At 44.0% G+C, this 14,964-nt stretch overlaps 2 protein-coding genes across 2 annotated transcripts in view; one reads left to right on the top strand and one right to left on the bottom strand.

Annotated features, from left to right (window-relative positions):
* The window catches only part of LOC148030404 (uncharacterized), a 47,479-nt gene that overhangs the window by 12,479 nt on the left and 20,036 nt on the right, over window positions 1-14,964 (top strand). The gene's annotated exons all lie outside the window — the stretch shown is intronic.
* LOC148030405 (uncharacterized) lies at window positions 13,761-14,342 on the bottom strand. The gene has a single exon (XM_087687094.1). It carries the CDS (start codon window positions 14,340-14,342, stop codon window positions 13,761-13,763), a length of 582 nt encoding a protein of 193 aa, XP_087543220.1.

Here is a 14,964-nt window from a genome sequence, read left to right as displayed (position 1 = left end):
CTGCCATCTGTTGCCTTCTTGTTGTACAAGCAGTGATCGACTTGACTTCTATGAAAACCTTGAGATTGCATAAATGTATCAAACTTATGATACCATTCTCTTGGTGCTTATTTCAGCCCATACAAACTCCTTTTGAGTTTGCATACTATCTTTTCTTTCCCTTTTGCCACAAACCCTTCAGGCTGCTGCATATATATGTCTTCATGCAGATCACCATGTAAAAATGCAGTCTTTACATCCATCTATATGAGCTCCATATCTTCAGCTGCAACCAAGCCCAAATTGGTTCTCAATGTAGTCATCTTGACTACAGGAGAGAATATCTCATCAAAGTTAGCTCCATGTTCCTGTTTGTACCCCTTCGCAACCAATCTTGCTTTGTACTTTGGCGAGGAACCAGAAGTCACCTTCATCTTGTAAACCCATTTGCATGGAAGGGTTTTCTGCCCTTTAGGCAACTGCTCCAAGTCCCAAGTGCTATTTTTCTCAAGAGATTCCATCTCTGACAACATGGCTTTATACCATTTCTTGCTGTCCTGTTTGTTCATTGCTTCCTTGAAGCAAGACGGTTCACCACAGTCTGTCAACATGGCATAATCAGCCACATTGTTTGCACCAGGAATGAATCTATCAGGTTGTCTAGTAGCCCTAGACGATCTTCTAACCCAATTATCATTGTTTGCTAGCTGTTCTTGCAAATTTCCATTTTCAGCTTGCTGTCCTGGCATTTCAGCCTGCAAATCAGTATTAACAACTTGCTGTCCTGGCTGTTCTTGCACATCCAGTGGCTCATCATTATGAGCAATAGCTGGTAGATCATTTCTAGCATTATTTTCTACATTTGCAGGTTCATTTATAGCAGGTATTTGCTGTTGTACAGCGGGCACATTTTGCTGTCCGAAAGGTATTTCTTCCCGGAATACAACCTTGTGGACCTCCTCAGTCTTTTTGGGCTGTTTATGCATGCGATCTTCCTAGAAGATAACATCATTGTTGCTTACTACTTTCCTTTTCTCAGGATCCCATAATCTATACCCCATTTTACATTCATTACCATATTCTAGGAAAATACATTTATAGGACATTCATTACCATATCCTAGGAAAATACATTTATAGGACTTTGGCTCAAGTTTGCTGCGTTTTTCCTTACGTATGTACACAAATGCTTCGCAGCCAAACACTTTCAAGTGTGCATACGAAGGTGGCTTGCCCGACCATGCTTCTTGGGGAACTCCCCCCTCCCACAGACCTGTTTGGTGACCGATTAATCAACTGTATGGCTGTCATAATGGCCTTTGTCCAAAAACCTTGGGATAATGTAGCATGAGATAGCATCGTACGGACCTTATCCTGTATGGTCCGATTCATATGCTCTGCAACTCCATTTTGGGGTGGATTACGAGGGACAGTGAGCTCCCTCTTTATCCCTTTGCTGTCATAAAATGCTTGAAAGGCCTTGGACACATACTCCCCACCATTGTTAAAGCGAAGACACATAAGTATCTTATCAGTCTGATTTTCAACCAATGCCAAGAATTTTTTAAACTTGTCAAGCATTTCATCCTTGCTACGAATAGGGTGAACCCATACCTTCCGTGTAGCATCATCGACAAAGGTGACAAAATATTTCTTTCCCCCTAAAGATAACTTTAGCATCTGACATATATCGGAATTTACTAACTCTAGAGGAGAAGATTTCAGCGAAGGAGACTTCTTATGAGACGTCTGTGCATGTTTACCATAAATACAATGATCACAATGCTCAAAATCAGCATAACGAAGATAAGGCAAGTAACCCAAACGAGAAAGCACTTTCATTCCAGTTTGACTCATGTATCCAAATCGGCATGCCAGAAAGAAACACTTGGCTGCTTGATTATTGCAGCAACATGGTCACGCACACTAGATACATGGAGAGGATATAAGGTATTACTTTTACAACCTCTGGCAATCACTCTAGATCCCTTACAGATCTTCCATTTCCCATCACCAAAGGTGGTATGAAATCCATTGTCATCTAGTTGCCCTGTGTTAATCAAGCTCTTCTTGAGCTGAGGTACATGCCGTACATGTTGAAGTGTGAAGACAGAACCATGCTGAAACTGCAACTGCACACTGCCAATACGTGCAATGTCACATGCATAGTTGTCCCCAAGATGGACAACACCATGTGGACCCCTTGTATAGTCAGAAAACCACTCACGATGAGGGGTGACATAAAAGGAAGCACCTGAATCTAGAATCCAAGTGTGCATGTCATCATCCGTATCTGCAAGTAAAGCATGTGTACTAAAGTGTGAAGAGACAAAGAGTACATCATTCCCACTATCACTGTCATGAGTGACTACATTCACCTCTTCAATTTTGACATTGCTCTTCTTAGATTGACTCTCTTTTTTCTCTTCCTTGCTATCATCTTCTTGCCCTTTCCTTTCTCTTTTTTTCATTTGTAGTAGTCACGTTTAAAGTGACCCTTCTTGCCACAATGATGACATCCAATATCCTTGCCATGTGATTTACTGCGTCCCTTGCTATCAGATTTGCCTTTCTGTTGTGATTTGCCCCTAGTATGCAAAGCACTGGAAAACTTACTAGATGCATTGTTCTGCCGATTCATTTCTTCCATGAGTGGAGCACTTTCTACATCAATCTACAAAAGCATCGCAGGCTGAAAAGAGAGAAGGGAGAGATGATGCTCTTCTTTTTCCTCCCCACCATCATTGTTACTGCCATATCCGGCACTGTGATTTGCAGAGTCTCTCAAGACCATTGGCCTCCTGTGCATCAGTCAGGAGATGAATCTAATGATGACGGATTTGGGGATGCTGATTCTTCCCTTGGAGCAGCCATAGCCTTGTAGGAGCAGAGACGATTGCAGCCCCCTACGCATGGCAGAGCACGAGATTCTACCGCAGGGAGCCTATCTCGCAGGCTCAGGTCACGGCGGAGATGGAGGAAGAGGTCAAGAACATCGACATGGCGCCTCAAATTTTCTTTAGAAGGGCAAGGAAGGCACGATGCAAGCCGTCATCAAGGATGCCATCCTTGTGGGGTACTTTGTGACGCTGCCTAACAGTAGAGAAGGATACCTCCCTGCGTAGGATTTATAAGTGGCTTGGCCATTTTGGAGCGCATCTTCAAGGGTGGATAGGAGGTTACTGTGTGGTGTTGCATTTCGTGGAGCAATACATTCTCGTGAACTTATGGGCATACCTTGTCAGAAGTGGTGCAGCAATGGAAGCATAAACAACATGCTGAAATAAACTGCTGAAACACAAGACAAGAGAAAGAATGAATGAATGAACATAAATACAGATGAGAACTCAGATGTATGCTCGGGAAATAGAATCCACATCGAACACGAGACAGTAGCATACAACAATGAGTCACGGGCTGTGTGGGCACCCTGGCATTGGCTCCTCTCTCCCCAGAAGAATCCACAAATGATGGCTGAAGTATATAGAGGAGGAGGAGCCCTAGCAATATATAGGCATAAAATGGGGGGAGCAATAAATGTAGTCGGCCAGCATTTAATGCTGGTTGACCAGCATTAAATGCTCCTCAATCCTAGACAACACTCCAGAAAATGCTAAATAAATACTACATAAAATGTTGTAGCCTCTGCAGCACAAACTCACACCTGAGTTGACTAATCTGCTAACACCCTCTCTCAGGTCAAGGGTGATCTGATACAATACAATATTGCACAATGATAGGGAATCATAAACTATACAACATAGAACCACTAGAAGAACCATGGATATCCAAGCAATGAGTGGCCATCCCACCACCAAAGATGCCTCGGAGAGTATCTGACGTTGATGTCGAGCATAACAACTCTACTTAAAAATAGAGAAGAATCATAGCAGCTCTCTGTGTTATGTCACCTATGTTACTCAGGACATACAAGACCAATCTGCCAAACATGTCTCTAAACATGTGACCATGGAATCCTCGCCTTTGGCCAAAATTGCTTAAGTGTCCCCTCATGTGGACTCCAGATAAAAGCCACCCGCTCTTTGTCAAGTAACCAACCCATCATGAACTTGGATGTCAATACTAGCTCCAAGATTTGTACCTGCTAGACTTTGGTCGATGCGTCAGGGATGTTCCTCTTTGGATCCTGTGCATCTGTATAGACATATAGATTAGGCACGGCTGCCCCATCTCACCACCCTCTCACACTCCCTCTCTAGCACTGGAGAGTCGTGAAGGATGTCTGCATCACTACCACTAGAAAGCAGCTAATGAAGGGGCCACTAAGCCCTTCCCACGATCCGAAGAAGAGGATCCCTTCAGCACCTTGGAGTTCGCCATGGTTGGAGGATTGGAATCGGAAGCTGAGGCAGATGACGACTTGTCAGAGGAGTCCGCATCCCGCTTCATCTCTTGCTCCTTTTTCTTCCTGGAAGCCGCTAACTCTTCGCAGTCCTTCCTTAAATGACCTTTCTTGCCACAGTGGTAACATTGGGTCTTTGACTTCTTCATCTTCGAACCCCTCTCTGAAGCTGCAAGAGCCTCACTTGAACCTCCATAATGTGACGGAAGCCGCCCTTGTAGTTGCAAAGTAGCCTCATGCTCAAGTAGCATGGAGGACACGTGAAGAAAATTGACAGGAGTCGTAGATGTTTGCGCCCGTAAAGCATTCGCCACTCCATCAAATTCCCAAGGAAGCTTGTAGAGTACCGTACCAACAAGATGTGCTTTGATAGGGCAGATTGCATAGTGCGAAGCTGGTCCTGGAGTTGGGTAACACGAAGTAGGAAGGATTGAATTGTATCTTTGGATTCAAACTTTAGTTGCTGGAGCTGGCCATAGAGAGGAACGGCCCTCATGGTGGAAGGAGCCTCGTACATCAATTGTAACTTCGACCATACGTTTGAAGCTGTTGTACAAGAGGTGACCACCGGTAGGACTTATTTGGAAATACACCGAAGTAATGCCGAATAAGCATGGGCATCATCCGAATCCCATGTAAGCATAGCCTCCTCATGGTTGTCTTCATCAAAAGCAGATGGAACAGGAGAAGGTTGTCAAGGACGTGCCATAGCTCTGTTAACCACGTACCATAACCACTTCTGAATAAACCAAGCCTTCAGCACCGCACTCCACGTGTAATAATCAGGTCCATGGAGCTTGTTATTAGTGGATGTGCATGGAGAAGCCCATCTGGAGAGGATTTAGAAAAGAAGTAGAGAAAAGAAAGGATTGGGAGACGGAACACAGCCAAACCACGAGCACAAATTGCAAAAAGCAAGAGTTCACATGCAGTATAACCCAAAATCTGATCAAACTAAGACAAAAGCTGCTGTAAAAAGTCAAGAAATCAGTCAAAAACTGTCAAAAAGAGCAAAAACGGCCTGATGATGTAAGCGCCCAGCCAGGAGGAGATGTAGAAACACCAAAACGCAGGCCGAAATGGATGCGCAGGTTGTACGGATGCTGATGGCAGCAAAAAACGTAGGCAAAACTGGTCGCCTGATTGGAGCAGCAGCTGCCTGATCAGCAAGAGGGAAAACAGTCTTGAAATCAGCAATTAAAGACAGCGAAAACACGAATCTTGAAATTTGATACCATGTTAGAAGTGGTGCAGCAATGGAAGCATAAACAACATGCTGAAATAAACTGCTAAAACACAAGACAAGAGAAAGAAAGAATGAATGAACACAAATATAGATGAGAACTCGGATGTATGCTTGGGAAACAGAATCCATATCGAACATGAGATAGCAGCATACAACAGTGAGTCACTGGTTGTGTTGGCACCTTGGCACCGGCTCCTCTCTCCCCAGAAGAATCCACAAATGATGGCTGAAGTATATAGAGGAGGAGGAGCCCTAACAATATATAGGCATAAAATGGGGGAAGTAATAAATGCAGTCGGCCAGCATTAAAGGCTCCCCAGCCCTAGACAACACTCCAGAAATGGCCAGATAAATACTACATAAAATGTTGTAGCCTCTGTAGCACAAACTCACATCTGAGCTGACTAATTTGCTAACATACTTGCCCAGTCTTTTGATGTAGAGGCAAAGGATGATGCACGAGCCTTTGTATGTGATATCAATCCAACTATGCTCAATGTTGGGAGAGGGCCCAAGAGAGAGGACTTGGGGGTGCACAATCATTAGTGTGGCTGGAAGGAGACGCAGAGGTTCTTAGTTTTCAAGATAATAGTATGCATAGATATACGATTGCATTTGGCATAAGGAATGTGACCCATATTGATAAGGTTGAATCATTGAAAGATGCAACTATCTCACAAACTAGAGTGGATTGGACTAGGGCAAGGCCTATTACCATAAAGGTAGGACTGGGCTTTGCAGATTCAGGACCTTGAAAGACAGCATGTCAACATGACGTGTTACAAGAAGATTGGAGCAAAATGTTAAGTACCATGCACCAACAAAAGGGACAAAGAGCATAACCAAGGAAAAGAGCATGAAGACAAAGAAGAAATTCGAAGAATGCCAAAGAAGCATGAAGAAGAAGATACTTTCCGTTGCTACAAACAAAATGTTTTTAAAAAATTTTCCATCATGGATCTTGTTTTCCCTTAGTGGATTTGCTTTCCATAGTGGATGTAACAAACCCTACCAAGATGTAAAGTTTCAAGCCTTAACTTGACTAGGCTGCTAAAGAGCTAGTCTCTTGGTCCATGTTTACATGTAGGGGGGCCAAAAGTCAGCAAGGGTAGAGACTCATAATTTGAGGGGGGTGTTGAGAATAGCAAATGATGCTTAACATGAATGCTCATAGAGGCTAGGTGTGTGCCCAAAAGAGGCTTGCCCACAAGAGGCTTTGTATGGAAGATAAGAGAAAAGATGTATGCTCTAGAAGCTCTATGAGAGATGCCCAGAATCCCATAAGCACAGTGAGGAAGAGTGGTACTATCCAAGAGCTATAAAGGCATTACTTGTTGACACTCATTTCAATGCAATAGAACAATTATTTTGCGTCACTCAAGATTGTGTTTATGAGGCCAAGTTAATCTATCTTGGAACCTAATTCACTTGAGTTATAATTCTTTATCTCGATTATGTTTTATGTTTCTAACCTCCGTCCGCCATAGCTAGCATAGCTCTAGATCCGTGTTTCTTAACAATTTAACTCATCCTAGTATTCTTGTTTCATATCTGCGGGCTTTGCCCCTTTGGTCTTAATCGGCTTTGCTTGCTTATTCTGCAATAGAATATTATAGCATTGTTTTTGCCAGACTGCAAAGTTATGTGTGTGAGAGTGTGCTGCGGAAGACACTGCAGCCACGGAAGAAGGATCCTTCTCCAAAGCATGGATATGAAGGAACACTGACTCATGGGTAACAGCTAGTGTAGAGGTGGAAGAAGGCTCCGATGTAGATCCACCCTTCGCTCCCGGACGAAGGTGAGGGTACTTCTTCCAACATTTCTCCTCGGGATGTGTCCCTTTCCCACAGTGTGGGCACTTCGGTCTCTCTGAATCTGAGTCAGAGCCTGAAGAACTGTCCTTCTTCTTAGCCTTTGACTTCTTCTTCTTCTTCTGTCCTCGCGAACCTGCAACAAAGGCTCTAGTGGAGTCGGATCCACTAGCACTGACCTCTCTGAGTCGCTCGTCATGCTCCAAGACAAGCGGGGATAGCTCCTCCCATAGAAGCTGGGCACGGGTCCTCGACGTAAGAAGGCTGGTGTAGAAGACATCAAACCGAGGCGATGGCAGCTGAGTCGAGAGAATCATAGCCATGTCTTTAGAAGATATCGTCCGATCGAGGGATGCAAGCTCATCCCTCATATCTTGTAATCTGTTGATGTGGTCCTTCATGGAAGGACTGTCATTAATAGCGAGCATCCGCAACTTCTTTTCGAGAGATATCCGGTGGGCAAACGTCTTCTGTTGATAGAGAGACGCGAGCTTTCTCCACACGTCTGCTGCAGTCTTCAGCCTGTGAACATGAATAAGGATAGAATCCTGCAAACTCAGAAAGAGAAAAGATTTGGCTCTAGAATTAAGCCGATCCCATAAGGCTGCACGATCCATAGATGCCCCATTTGTGGGATCCACCTTAGGCCGGGGAATAGGAACAGAAACAAGCTCCCAAAGATCGAAGGAGTCCAAGATACACTCCACCTTGCAGGACCATAGAGAAAAGTTGGAGCCATCCAACCGGACCTCTTTGGGCAGCTGAGGAAGTACGGGTACCTGTACAGGGGGTACCAAAGGCTGCATCTTCGGCCCACTGGAAGGGTCTCGCCGAGATACATGAATAGAAGGGGGACGGGAAAGAGGAATAGACTCCGGACGACGGTCCTCGTGATAGAAATCACGCCTCCGTTCAGATGAGTGTCGAGACAAAAGCTCGTCATTTGAGTCATCAAAGCCCGTAAACTGATGAGAAGACATCTTCCAATCTGCAAAACACCAAACACCAAAGAAAACTTTGCCGATGCCGAAGAATGACCAGCAGTATGGTCACCAATCACCAAAACGCAGGTTGGGGAGGCCTACAGACACTTGGAGCTGCAAAACGCAAGGTTGTTTGATGAATATCACCAAGACAGAAGCCGCCAGCACCAAAACGCAGCCTGGGAATAGATCGCCAGCAAGAAACGAGCCGTTTGGAGATGGAATGACAGCCAGAACAGCAAGGCGCAGGCTGAAGGAGTGTCGCCCAGCTGTAGGAGTGGCCGCCCTAACTGAAAACGGAAGCTGGAAGAGGTCGTTGATGACGTGGCAGCCTCTGGAGGGGGGGCGCATGCAGCAAACGCAAGGCTGGTGACATGTGGCAGCCTCTGGAGGGGGTGCCTGCAGCAAACGCAAGGATGGTGACCTCCTGGAAGGGCCGCCTTGACTGTTGGGGATGAGGCCAACAGCAAATGCAAAGATTTTGGGTGATCTCCCGTGTAAATCTCAGCTCCGTGTACTCTCCTTCGTCTTTGATACCATGTGAGAGTGCGCTGCAGAAGAAGGAATACGAACATGGAGGGAGAGAGAGAGAGAAAGCAGAAAATAGGGAGAGAAATCTGCACTGACTGAAATGAATGTTGAATACAAACGGGAAGGCGGAAGGAGACTGATCAGTCCTTGCACGCAGCCCACAGCGTCAGTGAGGGCACCAGATCAGGCTGATGATGATGGCAGCACCACCACGGGGGAGAAGGAGTGTCGGAATCTGCAAGAAGACAAATGATCAAGTGGGGAGGGGGGCTGCCTATAAATAGGCAAAAGGACAAACCCTAAAAATGCCCTAAAATGGGTGTCCCATATCAGTGACCAAAAAGTGGCCGGGCAGCCAGTGGCTGCCCACTAAAAGAGGTAAAAAAGAAATACACATCCTAAGACAGCCAGTCAAGAGTGACTAGCCTCCCCCATCATAACACATGACGGACATGTCAGAGCTCCTAATGTCCTCGTCTGACTCAGACTGAGGCTCACAGGCAGGAGATGACAAGGCATGACAAACATGACTGCTAACAATGTGCTCCTTCAAGCTTCTTAATGTGCATGAGATGTCTGCTGTCACTATTGCCAGCCATGATTTTCAGCCCATATGCAACCAAAAAATTCAGCAAATGCAGGCCCAGACTGTCACACAAGTGACCAAGGTACAAATAAGTACCAACGAGGTAAAAGCAGAAATTTCTGATCTGCAAATAAATTTTTAGAAGCACTAAACCTTGTGCTACAGCACTCCACAGCTGATTACACCTGTTCCAAGGACAAATACATCACATTACATGAGAAGTCCCAAATTTTAGCTGCAATTTCTGTTGTACATGCACCCACGGGCACAAAATTTGACTCGCATGGTCAAAAGCCCCAAATTTTTTTTGCTCACAGCCATACATCTGCACTGTCTCTGACATGCATAGAATAGACCAATTTTGCCAAAATAGAGCAATTTTAGCAAAACCCCCAAAATTTTCCAAGTGCTAGATGTTCAAATTGCATGGAATTAAACCCGCGTGTACATAAAATGACCAAATGGCACACAAATTTTACCCAAACTGCAAAAGCCCCAAATTGCATGGGGTCCAATGTGCATCAATGTCGAGAAATTGGGTAAATTTCAGCCCAATTTTTTGCATGTACATGAAAGGCCCCAAATGTCGAAGGCAAAATGTCACAATTTTTTGCAATTTTTGAGACAAATGGTCTTATTCTGCATCACAATCCCCAAATCCGAAAAAAGCCCCAAAATTTCGGGTCAAGATTGCACAAATCTGAACTTTGTGCTTATGTCCGTGAACCCTCATTAGGAAAGAGGGATAAAAGCTGATTTTTTTGAGGGGAAGGGGTCCGTTGACCCGTTGTGCAGGTCGCCACGTGCCTGTCACGCGATTGCTGCCCCGTTGGTCCGTTGCCAGCCATCATGCCTGGCAGCACGTAAGCTACTTGAGCTATCCGTTAAATCTATTGGTCATACTTGCTTGCCTCGTCACCTTGTGCCACGACGCTGCCTTGTCGCGTCCAGCTGCTGCTGTCGCCTACTTGTCGAGCTTTTTTGGGACTTCTACAGCACTTGCCCGCTTGCTACACTTCCTACTTGCCTGCGACACTTTTTACTTTGATTCTTACTTTGATACCGGCTTGTTGTGACAGAGAGTGCGAGGATTGAGATACGCAATGTTTTCTCACAACACAGAGAGAGAGAGAGAGAGAGAGAGAGAGAGAGAGAGAGAGAGAGTGTGTGTGTGTGGAGTAGAGAGGAGAGTGAGCACGACTTCTTGGGTACAATGAGGAGTGTATCTCTTTAGGTTTTTAGATATATATATGTATATATATATGTATGTATGTACATACATACATACATACATACATACATACATACATACATACATATATATATATATATATATATAAGTACAAATGTGCTAAGGGTGTGTTCACACTCGTGCATATATAAAAGGCACGATGACCCTTTATTCCCAACAAGACCTCCAATATATAGGTGTGAGGCTTGGGTGCTCAAAAGTGGAAAGTAGAGGTTACAAATGACAAGTGTTTGTTGAAAATGACAAATGTAGGGACACTTATCTCTTCAAAATGACACATGTTCTCTTCTAGATGTCACATGTCACTTTTCTAGAGAAAGAAGCTTCCAAACCTTCTTGTTAACCCCAAGTCGAGATAGTGGAAAAACGAAGGAAAAAGCAGAAAAAACATGGAAAAAGAGCAAAGAGACGCAGGTGACCTCCAAAGCTAAGCCAGGGTAAAAAGCGCAATTTTAAATGAAGGGCGCCTCAAAAAACTCGAAAAACTCTTATAAAAGAGCGCCAGGCTCCCTCCTGTGCCAATTGTAAAATACTAGATGGGTGTAGGCTAGAGGCATAAGGCTAGAAGAGGGAAATGGAAAAAAGACCTTGCCACAAGGCCCGGTCATGTAAAAAAGAGATGGGTGCCCATGGGATTTTAGGATTTGTATATATAAAGTTCAAAAAGTGAATGAGAGCTCATTCTTTGGTGTGTGGCTAACAAGAGTCTTCTTCTTCTTCTCTTCTCCTCATCTTCTTGCTTGTGTGTGCTCTTGAGAGAGGGAGTGTGAGAGTGTGAGGGAGTGAGTGTGTGAGAGTGAGGGATCAAGAGGGTGAAGGTCTTCACCATCTCCTCTTCTTTTCTTCTCTTCTTTTCTCTTTTCTTGCACGGCGGCTATGGAGGATGGAGCTTGGAGATGGAGGAGGCTTGAGGATGTGTAACCGGCCTGTTCACTGGGAAGGGCGGTAGTGTACAACCAAAATAAATAAATGCTTTCACCCAATTTAACAGTCGCCCACTTTACCTGAACTTAAAGACAGAGAATCAAAAAGAAATACAGGATGCTAGAATGCTCCTGTTGCAACACAGACACCTTGTTGGCCCCTAAGTTAGGCGCCCGTTGCAATATTTCTTTATTTTTAGAAGGAGAGAAATTACAATGGGCTGTCTTTCACCTATTCTGGGTGAAATTTGGCAGCATAACAGTACAATTACTGACCCAAAACAAGCCGACCAGGAGGGGAAACTCTGCCCAAGTCTGAATCATCTGGTTGGAGTGCAGAATTGACCATTTCAGTCTGCTGTAATTACTGGTTCAGACCTGTTCTGAGACCTGTTTACAACACATACTGTTCCCTGTACTGTTCTGCCCACTGTAATTACTGGTTCAGACCTGTTCTGAGACCTGTTTTCAGTTCATACTGCTCCCAGCACTGTTCTGCATCATCTGTGCCAAGTGCCCCTTGATTCTGACATCAATTGAGCTCTGAAATAACTTCTGAACAGTCCAAAAACAGTACTGATTCAGTGCTGTTTCAGACATTTACTTGGTGAGGTTACCACCCTCACCTGTCCTTGCTGGGACAGCATACAATTGCTCCTGTTCCTGGAGAAAAGAGGCTCTTGCCTCATGCAAAAACAGCATATTCCACACAGCTGTACCTGAATCAGAAGAAAGGCCCTTGATTCTGCAGCATAACTGTACTGTCAGGGAGAGAAAGAGAGAGTAGGAAGCAAGCCCTGCCCTCTGTGCACCATAGACAAGGTAGACCAGCTCTCAAGAGCTCTCCATCTGCAGCTATCCATCTCCCTTTCACAAATCAGCCCCCCATGCATTGAAACTCGTTTTTTGTGCTGCCCTCTCTCTCTCTTTTGGGAATTTATGCCCAAATTGTGACACATGGCATACATGTAACAATTTTCCTGTTTAAACCTTTCGGTCTAAAATTCTCCATCCTCGGTTCAAAATTTGACCTCGGCAAAGACCAAAGGATTAATCCTCGTACAAAAACGAAGATAATGACGTGAACAGATTCTGGGGTCCAAAAATAGTAACTCCCATATTTTAGGAGTTGCTTCCATTGCATCCCACTAGTCTTCTGACCATCTTTGCAGACTAAGGCTACATCCAAATCTGTAATGTAGCTCAACTGAAAGTGAATTTCCACTGATGACCCCACATGGACTAATCTCTTGAAGATTTGTCCATCTTCACTTTGAACTAGTCTCTTCCAGGCTAGTTCTTCAACACACTTGTCCATATACACTTTTACAAGTCTTTTCCAGGCTTGTCAATCTACAGTGCCATCAGTCTCTTCCAGACTTATACTGGACCTTAACTGTCCAGTCTTGACTCACTAGACATTCCTGTCCGTTTCACATACTGGCCATGTAACTCAGGCGTTTAGATTTCAAGAGGGATCCTTCCAAAAAGAAAATCCAAATAAAATATGTAATAAAGAAATCAGCAAAAAGATACTAGTTGTCACAGTCTTGCGACATACCTTCCTCTCGAAATCGCAAACGTCCTCGTTTGCATGAATGTCATACATGCTTTCAGCTAACCCAGTGAACTTACACTTGGCAGCACATGTACAACACATACATGCTATCAGTCAACATTGTGAAGTGAACACACTGTTAACACATGTATGTTCTAACTGTGAAACATGGCAGACTATCATCATGTGACTCCACATCACTGTTTCCAGATATAGTGGCCGGTACACCACAATGATATCCCCATAGTGGCAGATTCTCATTTGATGACTCCACATCACCCTGACTAGAGATCTAGTGGTCGGTACATCAAAATGATATCCCCACTGAGTCAATTCACAGAATACAAGCCCGATCAAGTAACCATTGTTACAACATGTATTCAATTCAATAGAAGTAAAAACTGTATTCTTGCAAGCAATACTTACTTCTTTAGCACTGAGAAAACCATATGGATACAATAAGTGCTAACCTGTACAAAATCTGTTTCTGTATATAATTTCTTTCTTAAGCAATTGTCACTTTGACAATCTATTTTAGCTTAGAGATACAAGGGGTCAAGGTAGGTTGCAAGCGAAATGCTTCAAGGTAAAGTTCCAACACATTAGGTGACTCTGCAAGTTCACCTTCATCCATCCACTTAGCATCTATAGCTGGATAGTTCTTGAACTTAACCAAATACCTTCTAGCAACCTTGCCTTTCACTTTCCTTTCTTTGTGTGCCAATACCTGTTCTGGAACAAGAATTTCATTAAGTTCCTCAACTTCGGGCTGTTCCTCAACTGGCATATCTTCTGGCACATCACCCACATAAGGTCTAATAAGACTTACATGGAAAGCATTATGAATCTTCCAATTGTCAGGCAATTTCAGCCTATAGCTGACATCACTAATCTTCTCTGTTACTTGAAAAGGCCCATAGTATCGCATACTAAGCTTAGTGAAAAGACTTTCCTTGCCTTTCCGCTTCTTTAAGCGTGCCTTTTCAAACCGCAACAGTACCCCATCACCAAGTGAAAATATCAATTCACGACGGTGATGATCAGCAGCTTTCTTTTGCTTTGCCTGAGTCCTTTCAAGGGCATGCTTAACTTTTTGATACATTTCCCCCATACTCTGCACATATTGATTTGCTTGAAAGATCTTATCCTTTGTATACAAAATGGGAGAAACCTTTTTACCACCTTCAACAATTTATTATTGTATGCATACTCGACCAAAGGCAAATACTGCTCCCACTTTGACTTGTGCTCTGACACATAGCACTTAAGCAAATCCAAGACAGTAGAATTTGCCTCTTCTGACTGTTCATCAGTCTGTGGATGAAATGACGATGAGAACTTAAGCGTTGTGCCCATGTTCTCAAATATGCCTCTCCAGAAAAGACTTGTCATCTGTGGATCATGGTCACTGACAATAGATTGTGGCATACCATGATACTTGAAGACATTGCACATAAACAAACGTGCCATCTGATCTGGTTTTATCTTCTTCCTGACAGGAATGAAATGAGCCTGTTTGCTAAACCTGCAAATAATAGTCCATATCCCATCATTTCCTATCTATGTCCTTGGAAGATCAAAGATAAAATCCATAGCTATGCTTTCCCATGGTTTATTTGGAATAGGCAATGGCTGTAAAAGCCCTAGTGCTTTTTGCTTGTCAAACTTGACCTTCTGGCAAATCAAACACTGCCGCACAAAAGCATCCACGTCTCTTCTCAAAGTAGGCCAAT

This window comes from Lygodium microphyllum, chromosome 10 (genome assembly GCF_053477565.2).
Source record: "Lygodium microphyllum isolate KBCC chromosome 10, Lygodium_microphyllum_v1.1.10, whole genome shotgun sequence".
In the NCBI taxonomy this organism is placed as follows: Eukaryota; Viridiplantae; Streptophyta; class Polypodiopsida; order Schizaeales; family Lygodiaceae; genus Lygodium; species Lygodium microphyllum.
Note: the sequence above shows the minus strand (reverse complement) of the source record. Positions and strands in the feature narration are given on the sequence as shown.

Bases quoted from the DNA above. Each gene is read 5' to 3' on its own strand.
- LOC148030405 (XM_087687094.1), bottom strand. From the start codon at position 14,342: ATGGGGGAAATGTATCAAAAAGTTAAGCATGCCCTTGAAAGGACTCAG.